Source organism: Haliaeetus albicilla, chromosome 16, assembly GCF_947461875.1.
Source record: "Haliaeetus albicilla chromosome 16, bHalAlb1.1, whole genome shotgun sequence".
In the NCBI taxonomy this organism is placed as follows: Eukaryota; Metazoa; Chordata; class Aves; order Accipitriformes; family Accipitridae; genus Haliaeetus; species Haliaeetus albicilla.
The window spans coordinates 27,984,273-27,999,629 of NC_091498.1; the positions used below are offsets into that span (position 1 = coordinate 27,984,273).

Here is a 15,357-nt window from a genome sequence, read left to right on the forward strand (position 1 = left end):
CAGATGAAGTCCCTTTGCTTAATCCCCAGTCCTCCTGAACTTTAATCCACTGCTATTTAAATTTGTCATAAAGTCTTTTATTTGCCTTGCCATGTTATTACCTAATCAGTAAGTATATTATGTCCTAATAACTTGTATGTGTTCACTTCGGCACCTGAGTAGAGGATAGGTTACTCTGCCTGCCTGAGCTAGCTGTAAATAAAAACACCGTATTTAAAAACTAAAGAAGAAATCATACAGCAAGATCAAAAGACCCTGGTCCTCATCCTAGATTAGTATCATGAAACGACAGATCCTTTCTTCCTCTGCGAAAAACAATTTTTTTTTCCTCTTCTCGCCACTATTTCCTCAGTGCCACGTTAACCCTTTTGATGCCTGCACCAGGCAGAACAAGCCATTTACCTCTCAGACCTAGGAGCCACATCTGGGCATCCCTTGCGGGGACTTCGCAGGTTGGAGCGGAGGCGAAAGCTGGGCAGAGGTACTGACAGACCCAGTTCTCCGACTACCGAACCACCACCACCTACCAGACCACGCTGCTCCCCGGACCACACCGCAGCCCCCAGGAACGTGCATTGGGATAATACCGTGCAACAAGTCAACTCACAAGTTGGATCGGCATCCAGCAAGTTTGAGAGCCTAACCTGCAAAAGAGGCAACGATCAGAACCAGAATTAAATTGATAGTGAAAAACCTATTTGCGTTCCCACGTCCGCTGCGGTTTGGGTGCATAACTCACGGCGGGTGCATGTCACTGACTTGCAAGAAGTCTATTTGCTTAGAAGAACAACAGCCTGAGCGAATACAATCTTGTCAAAAGATAATGGTCTCCTTTCCCCCAGCCTGAACTAAGCAGCTATTAAAAGCTACCAGAATACAAGAGGCAAAATATTTACTGCATGTTTATTTGAACATGCTACACAGTCACCTTGAATTATAATAGTACTCCTGTTTCTAGCTGCATTTTTAACCTTCTAGAATTTTCTTTTCTTCAAGCCAAGAGAATAAATTAGGCAGGGAAACAGTACTGAACATAATACTTCACCATACGCTCAGAGGCTGCTAAAAATTCTGTGATCTCGAGTTCTGCTAAAATAGAACGTATTAAGTATTTTGCTCAACTAACCGTACGTATTGAAAGTAAATGGCAAAACGACAGGGCTCTGACTATGTCTGGTATTAGGAGAACTGCGAACTTTTGATTTGGAGTTTTTTGACAGAGGCAGAAGTTATAAATATCAGCAAGTGTTCTGCAGTGCTTCACTGATGTTCCCCCTGTGCAATTTGTTTACTGCTTCAAGATATTAGACAGCCATATATTTTACTTTCCCTGCTAGTAGCCAATTTGCAAGAAAGCAAGTAATATAAAAATAGCTATTTACTCTGTAACAAGCAGTACAGTACATTATCACTCGACATTGATGTTGTTAGAGGATAGCAAATCAATAATCAGTTCTTATTCAGTAACTTTGTAAACCATCTGCTCCTATCATTGCAAAGCATGCTCTGCTGCAGCAAAGCCTTCACTGCCATACCAACAAACAACTTCTTTCATAAAGTCTAAGACAAAGTCGTACGAAAAGCTTTCTAATTGTCTTACCATTTAAATAAGTGAAATGGTTAGGTTATACAGCAATTCTGCAGAAAGAGAGAAATCGTATCTCCCTGCAAAAGTTGGCCCTCACCAGAAAAGACTTTGTTTACCCTTCAAACTCAAAGTTCGTGATTATATGATATATTACGTTATTAGTTCCTACACGGCAATTTTATTATTACCATTTATCACCTGATCGGAGCGGGCCCAAGATGTGCAGCTGAGAGCACCGCGCACCGACCTTGCTCCAAAGAGTTCCCTCTCGGCACAGCTCTGTCCAGAGCTGACTGCTCTGCTCACCTGTGTGCCTCAATTTAGGCACCCAGGATTCCTTGCAGAGGCCCTCAAAGGTATCTACCACTCTTCACTAATCATCTAGGGACCCCAGCGCTCATTTTAAGGTATCGTTTCATTAAATATCTGAGAACGACTTGGGAAGAACTACACAGTCACTGTAAAGTCTCAGGTATCCCCCAGAAGATTTAAGAAACGTTCCGCCAAGGATGAATGTGGGGAAGTGGGATGGGGAGGGCACAACTGCAAGCAGAACTTAAGTGGAAGCTTTACAAAGCTTTAAGCCTCCAGTAATCACTTTTAAGCTGCCAATAGAGTCATCGCTTTCCTCAGCCAGTTGACTGCTCATTAGAAAGACATGAGCAATGTAGAGACTCAGGATCCCAGTCCTGCTCTATTTTACTCACAGCCCTTTGCTTCAACAATAAATCTTGCCTTTACAACTCCAGCCAGGCAGCTAGGAAATGCCACGCTGCCGGCTGGCTGCTCTGCCTTCCCGTCCTCCCGCCCCAGCACCAGCCCCGCTCTCACCGCACTCCTCCCAGGCAACTAAACCTCAGACTCCGTTAATTAATCTTACGAACCAACAGAGTTTTCTCCCTTTACCTTCTGCAAATAATTCTGCCCACGCATCTAAATTAAAACACAGCAACCCCTTGGCTCCAGCCTCCTGCTCCCACCGTGCAGCCACGGAGGAGCAGAGGGTACCCCCGGCCCGTGCCCACCCCCAGCACGTCTTCGTCTTCGCCGGCACGGGGAAGCCGCAGCTCCAAGACGCGCGTTCCTGCTCTCGGACCTTCTCCCAGCGGCCAGGGTCAACGGCCATTTCCCACAACCCAGCAGGCGGTGTCAGGATTTATTTCTAAATAAAACCACAGCACAGGAGGCTGAAGCGGTTTCAAACCTCGAGTGCCCGCATTCTGAAGACAAAGGGAAAAAAATAATCTAATAATCTTTTAGCGTATTGATTCCATTGGACTACTTTGTTGGTTTCCTTGGCTTGGGAGTCTTTCCTATAAATCACTTCCACATTTAGTGTCACCAGCTTCATGAATTCATTTGTCTTTGCTAAAAGCATCATTGCCTGTGTTTATGTTACCTGGCTCTTCAACCCATGTGTTTCTCTTCCACACACCTCTTGTAATTTAAACTGCCCAATGACATCATATTTCCAACATCAAGTAATATGACTTCTATTTGCTTGATTTCAGCTCCACTTTGCTCTCATGCAGAAAGCCAAAAGAATGTTTGTAACCTAGAATATTTCAGTGAATTCCCATTACATATTTCATAATGGCTTTCCAGCTTGTGAACCGCTACCTCTTCTTTGCATCTGGTGCTAGCCTGAGCTTAATAAACCAGTTATTTTTGCTATAGGCAGTACTCTCGTGTCATAAAAAATGCAGGAATCTCATTCTGGAGTTACTGCTCACTTTGACATAATGCTTTATTTTCCTTTTGGTTCTCTCCCTTCCATTTGCAAGCTTTGACATAATGATTTCTTTTGCCTCGATTACTGAACATCACCCCATATAGAGAGAAAACCCCATTGACCAGGGTCTTTTTCACTACACTACTCTGCAATTCTTTCGTCCACCTCTGAACTATCTGAGCAGCTTCATTCAAGCCCCTAACATTCTTCCTATTTTCAAGCTATCACAAATAATTTATCTTTTTAAAATTAAGATCTGATAAACACACAGGCCAATCACATATGACAAATTTTTAAATTTACTGTTTTGCTGATCAATTTATTTCACTTTGGTTACACTCGTTGAAAGATACTTTTTGGATAGAACGTATCTTCTGAGTTGAAAATGTTTCCGCATGCACTTTTATGATACACCATGGCGCACAGTTAGACCACACCACGACTTACTGGCATGGTGCTAGATGACTAGTTTTTTCTGCACTAAAGCTCGTACTATGAATCTGGCACTGCTACTATACTATGGCATTCCCATTATGAACTAAAATTGCTAAACATATACACAAGGGCAGCTGGGCTCACAGCCCCCCTTCTCAGCCCGTCCCTGAAGCCAGGGCTTTCTGCAGCCCACACCACACATCAGTTTGTTCTCCCGGCCTGTCCCCTCGCTACAGACATTTTAGCTGCTTGAGCATCTGCCTTTCTAGTGGCCTCTGTTGCCCAGGACAGGCCGGAGTCTTACCGACAGTAATAATACAAGTTCAGCACTGAAACCCCCCGATCACTGAAAAAAATGTACCTTTTCAACACACGTAGTTTTCTGAAGCTTATCTCTTAATTGTAGCACAGCTGGGGTATAATTTTTGAACATGTGGGACTGACATTCCTCATTGCTACCCTTGTAATGGATCAACTCACCTGAAATGGATGGCATACAGCTATTTTCCCTCGAAATAGTATTACTCACGTTAGACAAGCTCGCTCTGTAAATAGTATCGCAAACATTGACAAGTGACACAGAATGAGATGGCTACTCAGAGGTGAAAAGGTCATCAGGGATAATTTCTTTTTTCCCCAATTGTAGAGGATATACGTGTGCACACCATACTCCCACAGAGCTTACAATAATGCTTTAATTCAGGAAGAGAAATGGCTTTGAACTTTCGCGCTGAGCAATACTTAGACAATGAAAACCTTCAGCTTAATTCCTCTGAACTTTGCAGGCACGCAGAATTGCAGCCAACATTTGTGATTTACACCATCCTGCATGTCCCTAAATTCATTCTGGTGATGCCTGAAGTTTTGTTAAGGATTGATGCGAGAACGCTATCAATTACAGGCGCACCTATCCTTCCTTCTATCGGTTTATCTATGACCTGGCTTCAGATACAGCCGTGTTCTTGGTTTACCAAATGCATTTTCAGATACTGCTGAGGCAGTTCTGAGAACATCAGGCAGAAAGGACATGGAACAGACCATGCTCAGGGACTGGCTGGAGTCATTCTTTCAAATGAGAGAGATATAGCTCCCTTGTTCCCTGAGAGAGTAAATACTTAAGCGAGAGGTCATTAAAAAAAAAAAAAAAAAAAAAGGTGCTACGCCTGCAAGTTAGGTAACTGATTTGGTCTGGCTTCCTTTAATAGTAACAGGTTTTTTGAGACTGAGGTCCGGACTACACATTAATTCTAGCTATGACTAGTATAAAAAAAAAGTGACCTTTGAATAAAAAAAACTCCAACAAACAAACCATTTATGGTTCCAAATTTCCTTTTACTATAGGCATGAAATCAAATATTTCTTTTGCTTAGTTTTCACGTTATCTGGGCAGTCTCTGTTCGGGTTGTAAGACTGTAGTGATGGGAAAGCCTGAGAGATCAGCAAAAGGATCAAGAAAAGTGAAGAATAAACTGTAAAGCAGGGAACAGTCACTTTTTGCTTTAAGTAGAATTAAAATACTTCCACATTCAAAAGACATTTTAGTAATACCTGTTGACGTCACTAATTAGCCCACTGAGGTAAGGACTGCTTTGTTATGCATTTAATTACTGCCATCCTTTCCACCCAGTCCCAGATCGTCCTCCATCGAGTCCTGGGAAGCTCATCCCTAACCGTGCCGCGCACTAAGCAAAGCAGCTCACTCCTGGCATTTCTGACATTTCCAAGGCACCGGCAGAAGACACCTTCAAAGACTTTTTCCCGATTTTGGTGGCGGGTGGGAAAAGGAGGAGGAATCAAGCTTATTGCTCTGCTTCACCCGTTAAGAAGAACCAACACGCGATTGCTGCCGTACCACCGCTAACAGCTTTACGAGGACCTCCTCCAGGTCACCGAGCACCCTCAGCACGTCGCGCGCCCGCAGCACCTACCTCCTCCCACCACCGCGCTCGCGGGCAGCGGCAGCTCACGCAGAAGAGAAGAGCCAAAGCGGCAGTTCAACAGCATTTTGTCTCAGCAGCCCGAACGCTCTCCAAAGACTTGCTATGCTGTGCCAGTAGAAAAAAAGAAAAATACGGCAAAAGTGCGGTGCCCAGGACCACGCAAGAGATATTTGCTTTTGAGAAAGTGCTGGTGGTGTTTCTGCAGTAGTTTCTAACAAATTCTTTATGCGTGAAAACCTGCTCATTGAGGTGACTTCATGCAGCAGTTAGCTACTTCTCAAAGGTGTCTTCTACCCTGCAAATCGTAGACTAAAGGTGTGTGGCTAAAGAGTGAACTAATCAGCTAATGATTTAATACAAATGTGAGTAAATGGCCAAATCTGTGGTCAGGCTGAAAAATCACCTCTACAGCTGCAAATGTACTTTTAAAATTCATATTCTGTTTTCCTTAACCCTTATCTTAACAGGTAAGAGTTTACCCTTTAAGTTAGTGCTTACCTGAACATACTTCAGTGATTCTCTGATTCTAACTTCATAGACATTGAGTAAAGAAATGCCTACTTTGAGTCCAGAGGCACAACAGCAGCAAAGCCCACCCATTCTAGCACCCGGATGAGAATTTTGCCTAATATTCAGGGAGGAAAACAAACCTGCATATTTAATACTGAAGTGTGCAAAAGGGAATCCGTCAAAACTAGTATAAAGAAGGACTGGATTAAATAAAATACATTTGCAATTCTTGTGACAGAAGAAGTAGATTTAGAGTTAATCAAAGGGGCAAGCAATCAACTGTGTTATTAGAAAACAGGATTTCTCAACTCTGGTTTAATTTCATGATAAGCTCCTGGTCTCTGCTTTGTGTTTCAGTGACGGTGTGATCTGCTGCAGAACCTCTAAGCCTCTCACTGAAGTGCCTGGTGGATCTACGTGTGTACACGTATAACCACATAGGCATTTAATAATAAGGAGCTTTGGGACAGATAAATATGTTATGGTGTATGGATGACGTGACTAGTCGTTTGAAAGAAACCACAGAACAGAGAATGGCAACCAAAAGCCACTACCAGAGGGTTTGTGTATCTATTGCTGTACTCAGGGTAAATACCATCACAACCCTGTAAAACCACGGGCTGTAAGCACAGTCCCACCCAAACACAAGGGAGCTGGCCAGGTAATTCCGAGCCTTTTCCCAAGGCGGTTTCTCCCTGTCAGGGTAGAGGCACATACAAGAAAGAAGCCTGAATTGCTCCAGATCCTGTTGTAGCTACTTCGATCTCGAAGAGAACACGCTAAGGCTTGCTTCCAAACACCGCTCAATTCCAATCAAACCACTTAAATAAAACAATCTCATGTACAAATGTAGGAAGAAAAATAATTCAAGTGCAAGGCACCGCTGAAGCAAAGATTTGGATCCCAGCCAGAAACCCACTCATCGGAATTCACTGCATCCCTCACACTGTGCAGATGAAGTAGCAGTAAAGAATTTAAATGACACGTATATCGTTTGGGGGGCCTTTTTTTTTTTTTGACTGGCCATGATTTTTGACATCATGTGCCCATGTGTTGTGAATCTCCTGGTGATGGTTTCATTAAAAATAACTGAGTTTGACCCATTTTATCAGCTTATTGATATACACCCTTCTCAGGTATACCTAAACCTGCGTATGTAGGACTGTTCACCGGCAGCTAGTAGCAAGAAATAATCCTGCTAGCACCTGCAAGTAATATTTGCAGATTACAAGCAATACCAGCACTTCACTAACACCTCTCTGAGGTCAATGACCAGCTGAAACAGAATTATTGCTGATTTCTACCAGGAAGAGAGAACAACTGAATATGAAGCATTCAGACACCCCAGGCTGGAATTTCTTTTTTTTTAATTTTTTTTTTTTTTAAATGTATACCACCGTGAGACTTCCTTACACCAGTTTAAATTTCGATGAGCGCCAAAGATCTACCTTAAGAGGAACAGCAGCTTGTCGGCAGGTACATATTTCTGATGGCAGAATATGTTCCTCAAACAATTATGTCTTATCATAACACTCACTTAAAATTTTACATCAAACTGTATCATGGGGCCCTTTTAAATTCCCCTCATTAATGATGATTATGTAAGTACCATTAGATGTGAGACATTTCCATATTGCTCGTAGGAGTTATGATTTAATTCTATTACAATCTACTCCACCATTTGTGTAATCACGCCTGACACTTTACCTTTTGTTTTGTAAAACATTATTGTCTGCCACAGAAGAAAAAAAAACCAAACCCAGATGATATTTTGTTTGTCATTGCAATCTGATTGAAAAGATGTTATTAATTAAATGTTGTACACAGTTATACCTGAAAACTCACTGACAGCTCTTGGGAGAAGATATATTACTGGAAGACAGTTGTTATTTAGGTCTCGGAGGCAACAGAGAGACACTAATAAATCTTCCACGCGTTCCTGTGAATTAGCTAGATATTATTCCGCATTTGCGGGGAACAGTTTGGATTTTCTTCGGCCTTTGCTAGTGACTAGCGTGGCTCAGCGTGGTCCGTGACTCTAGGAGCCACTACAAAGCAACACTTGTGCTTGCTTTATCTCAGTAGGTGAGTTTGCAAATACACAGAGAGCAGAACCGAGAGGCCGCTTCCCTCACGAGACACAATACAATGTTCCGGTTTAGTACCTAGGCCGAGCTTTTTGCCAAAAGGAGGAGGCAAAGACATTTTACCAGAGGTGGAATTTTCGTTTTCTGTTTCTCACTCATTTTATTTTCTTCCTTTACAGGATAATTAAGTAGAAACAGCTACAAAATTCCAACTGCCTACAGTGAGAGTTTTGATCAAGTCCCTTAACTAGCAGCAAGTTTCCTTTCACAGAAGTTATGCTGGTAGTCCTCCTCATGGTAATACTATTGTTCTTTTCTTCTGAGCAGAGAGAAGGTCCATCTCACAAACAAAGAGGAGATTTTTCAGAAATTATTATAATAAACTTGATTTCCCCCCCCCCCCCAGCATTTTCAACGTAGCGCCCCATAGGTTTATCGGGAATTTCATCAACAAAGAGTTTTTGAAAGTTCTTACCTTGGTCACAGAGGAATATAGTGAATTAAATTTTCCTCCTCAATGTGCTCTCTGAGCTGGGGCTTCTGAGTACTCTGAAGGTAAATGTGATGTGACTAGTGATCAAATTGCTTCATAAGGAAAAGTTCATCACAGTCAGGGTAACTGCTTAAAATGCAACATAAACAAACAGGTCTGTGTCAAAATATTTTGACTTTGTGTAAACAATTCAAGATGTATTACTCTGGAGATAATGACACATAATGCTGTATAAAATGTTCTGAAAGGGTTTTACTGAATTAATCTGCATTTGAGTTCTCAAAGAAAATTGGTCTGTGCGGTGGAAAAATGTGAACTTCTGTGTTCTTGTTGAATATGATCCCAACAAGGTCTGGAGCTTCCAGAAAGCATCCTGGGGAAGGGCTTCACAACTACAAGGTAAATGGGAAAAGGGCGATTTTCAGACCCTGTACTGTCTTTACTCCCATTCACAGAGCGTCAGAAATTGGTGTGTATGGCAGCCTGGAATACACGATTTTGTCTGAGTAAGTATAAACGAAGTATTCCTTACAACTCTGACGCTACATCTTCCAGGCAAACACTCTTTCTCCTTTTAGCAACATCACGAGTTCAGGTCTGGAAAGGACAGCGGTTAGTGTTTTAAAACTCTGCTAATAAAAGTAAGGGAAAGCAATCTGTACATAGGAGTTTATTTAGATGCCCACAAGTTTGAAATCATTCCTCTTTATATCTCAGCCCACTGGATATCTCATCCAACTGAATTACCATTGGGTTTTACAATGTGATATACAAAATGAGCTGACGTTATGATTTACAAACATCCTTTGAGTATCATATAAAACACAACTGTTTTCCTTATTATACAATCATCAGGGCAATGCAAATATAGTCAATACATTAGTAGCCGAAAATGATGGGGCATTTTAAGAAAATAAATTTAACTTTACCACACAAACCTGTTAGAGAAAACAAATCCTGTTTAAAAAATGGGAATAAAGTTGTCTGAATGATTGCAAGTAATTTTTAGATTGTTTTGCCACTGTCCCCTTTTAAGAAACATAACAGTACTTCATTTAAAAGACGACTAATTTTTTTCACTGTATAGTCACACTTCATTCTTATTAATCAGTTTCACATTTTCTGCATGAAACTACGAAAAACTCACAAATGTAGACTTTCCAAACTGTAGCCACTATACTTATTTCTGCACTCTTTTCCATATACTCAGTGTGTTTAATTAAATAAACAAAAAGCAAAAAACACTACACAAATGAGCAGAACAAAACACAACAGCACATTAAAAAGGTGACATTTAAGCTGTAGATGCCATCATCGTAGAAATGTATTCTTGTTCTAATGCCACAAACTTCCTAGCCTCATGGAAAAAAAATAGATATTAGCTGAAGAGAATCGAAACTCTAACCTTGATATAGGGCTAAGAGTTTTAATTTGTATTTCTGTCTAAACGTAGCTACTAAACAACACTGTCTGCATGGTAAATTTAAAACTAACTATTACTGAACGTCATAAAATGTGGAAAAAGACAATCTCTTTCTGAGCTGTTAATTGGGTAATAAAAGTTACCAAGTGTTAAGGTCTCCTGTCCCGCATGTCGCTGGTACAGGTGCTTCTGCACTTTGTCATTATGGTAGCAGTAACTGAGAATGGCAGACATCATTATTACTGTAAATACAAAAAAAGGAAAAATTCTAAACTCCCCAATGGTGTTACAACTGAAAGCAAATTCTAACTTAGTCAATTTAAATTAAATCATCTTAAGGGTCTCTGACTGTTTTATCACTGCACAATCCAGAGGGATTATACCCTTTTCCAGCACCTGCAGTTTCTCTTGCAAAACAGAATACCGATAATGACTGGTGATTCTTTCCTGAATGTGTGTTGAATTGGCAGTGGAATGTGGTTTTAGTTCCATTTCTCGCTATAGGAGTCTTGCTGCTGCTCCGCACGTTTGGAGAAGAAAGTGCTTTTTTTTTTGCCATTTCATTAAGTTCATGGCATTTAATTTTATAAATTTTTAAGACAGACTTATTTTGATTACTTCCATTCTGTCCAATCAAATATACCTTTGAACGCTTTAAAACGTTGGACAGCTGTGAAATATAAGTACTATGCAATTTGACTGTACATACATACATATTTTCATAAATACATCTGACAGGGACCTTGGAACTAAGTATGTGATATCATGGGACAAAATCACAACAGGCTGTCTTATCTGTAAAATCTAGATTCAAAGTAAGAAGAGCTGAATTCTATCATGTCGTCAATACACAAATTAAAACAAAAATACAGCATTAGTTTACCCATGAAATAATTTAAACGTATTTGCAAATGTCTTGACAGGAAAAGTGTGTAATTTACAACACTGAAAACTTTTAACAACCATTGACTTATATGCGCTGTACTGTAAGTCACCCAGACAAGGCTAGCAAGGATGAGCATAGTGATAGGTCCCAAAGGCAACTCCCAAACATCTTCCTCATGCGGAGACTTTGGTAATTGTCTGTTGTATAAAACGCCAATGCATACGACTTCATTTCAGGTGTTAACTTCATCAGTTTTCCTCCCTCGGCACAGTCCAGTCTGACTATGTCAGTTATTGTTGAGACACTCTAAATCCACCGAGCAGCAGACGTTCCCATTCTGCACAGACAAACAAGCAGGTGTCAATCAGCTCCGCGGAACAAGTCACAAAGAGCAAAGGGGTTGGTGGCACGCAGAGATAGATGCATCTCTGACACAGCTACCGCATACAAAAATCTGCGTAAGCCATCATCCCAAGGTGTCCTCACCGGTCCCAACCGTGGTGGCTTTTTTGAGGAGGCTGACTTTGCCAAATAGCACTGAACTGGCCTGAGCTACACGTGAACTAGAAACCTGGATGTGAAAGACTCAGTGGTCCCCATAATAAAATACAGCACAACAATTGCAACAGAGATGATTGGATTTTTCTCCCACGCAAGACAGTTAATGGAGAGAGTTTTCACACGATCCATGCGGGGAAGCTTTCTGTTTGCCTGAAATAAGCAGACAGTTCAGATTCTTGACTCACGGCAGATACGTACGGGGGCGGGAAACCATACAGCTTTGGAGTTTAATCCATTGTTAAATATCTTTCTGCAACATGCAGTCATTTACAAAACTATCTTACATAAAAAAACCCTACAGCAACCACCAAAACCCCAAATGAGCATTTTTTTTCCCTTTTTTTTTTTTTTAAATCCAACACAAACCAATAAGAAAAACTCTGAAGAATGGCAGAAAAGCTACCTTCAATAATTTAAAGCCCTGGAGCAACAGCTCGGTTTCCCACAGTGAACAGAACACTTTATATAACCCAAAACAACATTTTCATAATTCTGATATTAGCGCAGTGGGGTCATCACTGCACGGAGCAAGGGAGACAGACTGCATTTCTGCATCAGAGCCATTGGATTAAATACATCTTGATGAGATCAGCGAACAGAAACTGTAACATTCCCTTCCCACTTCTGTTGTGGGAGTGACTTCATCTCTGAGCTGCAATGCGTTTCTGCTTGTGCACTTGCTGGTGAAACTTTTATTAGTGTTTTTGCCTCTGCTTACCAGCTCTGTAATACACATTTTCATGAACATCCACATCAGGCAATTATTAAAATATTAGCCTAGATTCATACTGAGAATGCCTGAAGGGCTCTCCAACAGAGTGTCTGAAAGTTGCACTAGGGTATTACAACATATCTGTGCTCAACATTTTCAACAAGCACAGAATTGGGGTTTTTCCACCCTGCAAAACACAAAAGGCGTGGGTTTTCTGTAGGCTTCTGCCCTCGGGTCTCATTTTACTTCCCCAAGATCTGAACGTGACCTTCCAAGGGCAGAAAGTGACCCTGATTTTATGTAGCAACATGCATTTCCATTACCTTTCCCCCTTGCCCATCGTACCTTGCATTTGCAGGTTGTACAAGGAGATCCCACCATTGTCCACACAGCGCCACTAAGTCTTGTGATTCCATAGCCATCTAGACAGGTTTTCCTGATGTCGTAGGTGATGTTGTCAGCCAGACAGGGGTCATTGACACAGTGCGGACAGCACTCTCCGTCTGAGATGGCTGTGTACTCGCAGTTTAGATTTGGGCACAGAAGAGGCCAGCAATCCACCTCTCCTTCCTGTAAAAATTGGAGCAAAGCTCATTGTATTTGTTGCTGTTCATTAGCTACCAGGAAAGTTTGCATCCTATTGAATGGAAAAGTTCTATTTTGCCAAAACTGAAATAAACTTAATGGATCAGCTCGCAGTTTGGTTGATCGTATAAATGCATGTTTGAATACTGAGCTGAAGTTTCCCAAATGTAGCAGACTATCATTTGGTTGTTTCTTGACTAACCACCACCACTGTCAACATTGTAGCAGGGGAATTTGAGTTCTTTGGGCATTTTAAAGGCAGCATTAAATACTGGGTTCCAACATTTTCCATAAACTATAATTTTTGCAGTGATCACCTTGCAGACTCACGCGCTCTTTCTACGCCTCGTCACATAAACATCTCTGCGGGATCGCAGCAACTGCTTAAATAGAAAATTAACACTGCAGATAGATGTAGGTTAGTATGTTTGAGAAGCGTTGCACATCGATCTAACTAGCAACAGCCAAAATTGATTTTATTGTCAACTCCTAAAGGAATTGTTAGAGCAATACCAGTTAGGTTCCAGTGAGCCATTTTATGTTACTATTTAGCTTTGTAAAAATAGCTAGAAACATGGAGAAGAGAGAATCATCAGGTCACTTCTGTAGAGTATTGCTGTGTGTGTCTAAACTTAACCTGCAAAGGGCTCCAATAACTTGCATTATGCTACTCTCTTAAGCACTTCAGGTGTTGATAACACCACACACCGCACAGAACCCTACATGTAGCGCTGACTTAGGGCATCGCTGTCTTTTGGCTCTGTATGTTAACCCGATCATAAAATTAGGCAAAGAACTTCTAGCCACAAAGTCAGTTTCCCTCGTAAAACGTCTCACATCTAATACTTGCCATTGCTGCTGGCTGCAAATATTTCTTGCTGTTCTTTTGTGAACATTAAAAAAACAATCTTAGGAGAATACAAAATACAGTACTTACTGCTGTACATTATGGATAATTATCTCTTAACAGTAACTTAGCTTTGAATGTAATTTGTTTCCTGATGCTCAGACACCTCTTGATTAATATCATATATAAAGACTACGTTATACAGACAGCTATAAATGGAAAACTGATAACTTTAAGGAAGTTCATTGCTGCACTAATTAGTATACCTGAGCAAAACTTAAGGCTTTAGGGAAATAATATGCAGTGCCTAATGAGAAAATAAATGTTCTTTATTCTGCATGTCTGTCTCGTAATTTCAGTTTTCTTTATCCTTCTTTTTTTGGTTAATTGTTGCTAATTCACGACATGGCACTGGCACTCCATTTCTCCAGCATTTGCTGAATGAAAAAGAAAGAATTGCCTTGTCCATTTTGATAAGACAGGTACAGCAGCTGAAGTAATTAAAAGCTGAAACTTCTCCAACCAAATCCATCGCATGTGAAAAAAAAATTTAAAAAGTCATTTAGAGATCAGACAACCTTATAAAAGTTCTTAAAAGTAGACTACTGCTAAAGTTAATATAGCGTCAAGGTTCCAAGCTTTTGTCAAGCTTTTCATTTTGTTCATTAGACCTATTTATTCAGCAGTAAGAGGAAAACTGATGGTGTGGCTTTCAGTTCTCTGGTGCTCTTTAAGTGCTTTATAATCATTCCCAGGCTGGAAAACAGGTGAAGAGAGAGCCAAGAGCCTGCTTCCAGGTATGTTTTGCTAAACATCAGAATCCTTATCGGTCTCGCTCCCTTCCGAACGCTTTAGCCATACCAGGCAACGGCACTGCTGACAGCTGTAGGTCCAGTTGTCCCCACTGTGGTAGAGCTTGTGCCCAGTTTGGTCGAGGCACTGGCTGGTGACACGGGTGTCACACTCCGGGCAGCAGAAGAGATCAGCGCTGGGGTTCTTGCAGTCGCAGGCTGTCCTCCGGCAGAAAATCCTCCCGTCCTGCGAGGACACATTGCCCTGACGTCAACCACAAACTGCCAGACAGCAACCCAGATAAGGTCACGGGATATGTGTGTGTGTGTGTATATATATATATATATACACACACACGCATATCTCAAAGGGCACATCTCTGGCATATCATGAAATACTAAGTTCTTAATGTATTCGAAGTTACCGCCGACAAGGACTGGACCCTGCCAGTTGCGAGGAATACCTCAAACACCAGTACTGTCCCAGTTTCTACCATTGCATGGATCCAATACTGCCTGAATCTGAGAATACTGTTTTCCTGTCTCCAGCTAATTGAATTTAAAAGAAATCAGTATCTCAGAAGAAATATAGTGAAGCAATTTCATATCTCATTGGTTACATCAACGAACTCTTCAAGCAGTTGCCACTCTAATACATATAATATTTGTTTAGCGCTATTTTGACTGAATGTATCACTGTGAAGAAAATAACTTGAATAAATTGAAGTTATGAAGGTGGTCCCTTTAACTTCATAGGAGCACAATAT

At 41.1% G+C, this 15,357-nt stretch overlaps 1 protein-coding gene across 5 annotated transcripts in view; it reads right to left on the bottom strand.

Annotated features, from left to right (window-relative positions):
- Nucleotides 1-9,442: 9,442 nt before the first annotated feature.
- Nucleotides 9,443-15,357, bottom strand: part of NELL1 (neural EGFL like 1) — a 299,225-nt gene continuing 293,310 nt past the window's right edge. For all 5 annotated transcript variants that reach the window (XM_069804084.1, XM_069804082.1, XM_069804087.1 and 2 more), the window contains 3 exons: nt 14,661-14,837; nt 12,713-12,937; nt 9,443-11,431 (listed from right to left, as the gene is read on the bottom strand). In XM_069804084.1, the coding sequence (XP_069660185.1) occupies nt 11,381-11,431; nt 12,713-12,937; nt 14,661-14,837 (453 nt within the window). In that variant the 3' untranslated portion in view covers nt 9,443-11,380. The remainder of the gene's footprint in view (nt 11,432-12,712; nt 12,938-14,660; nt 14,838-15,357) is intronic.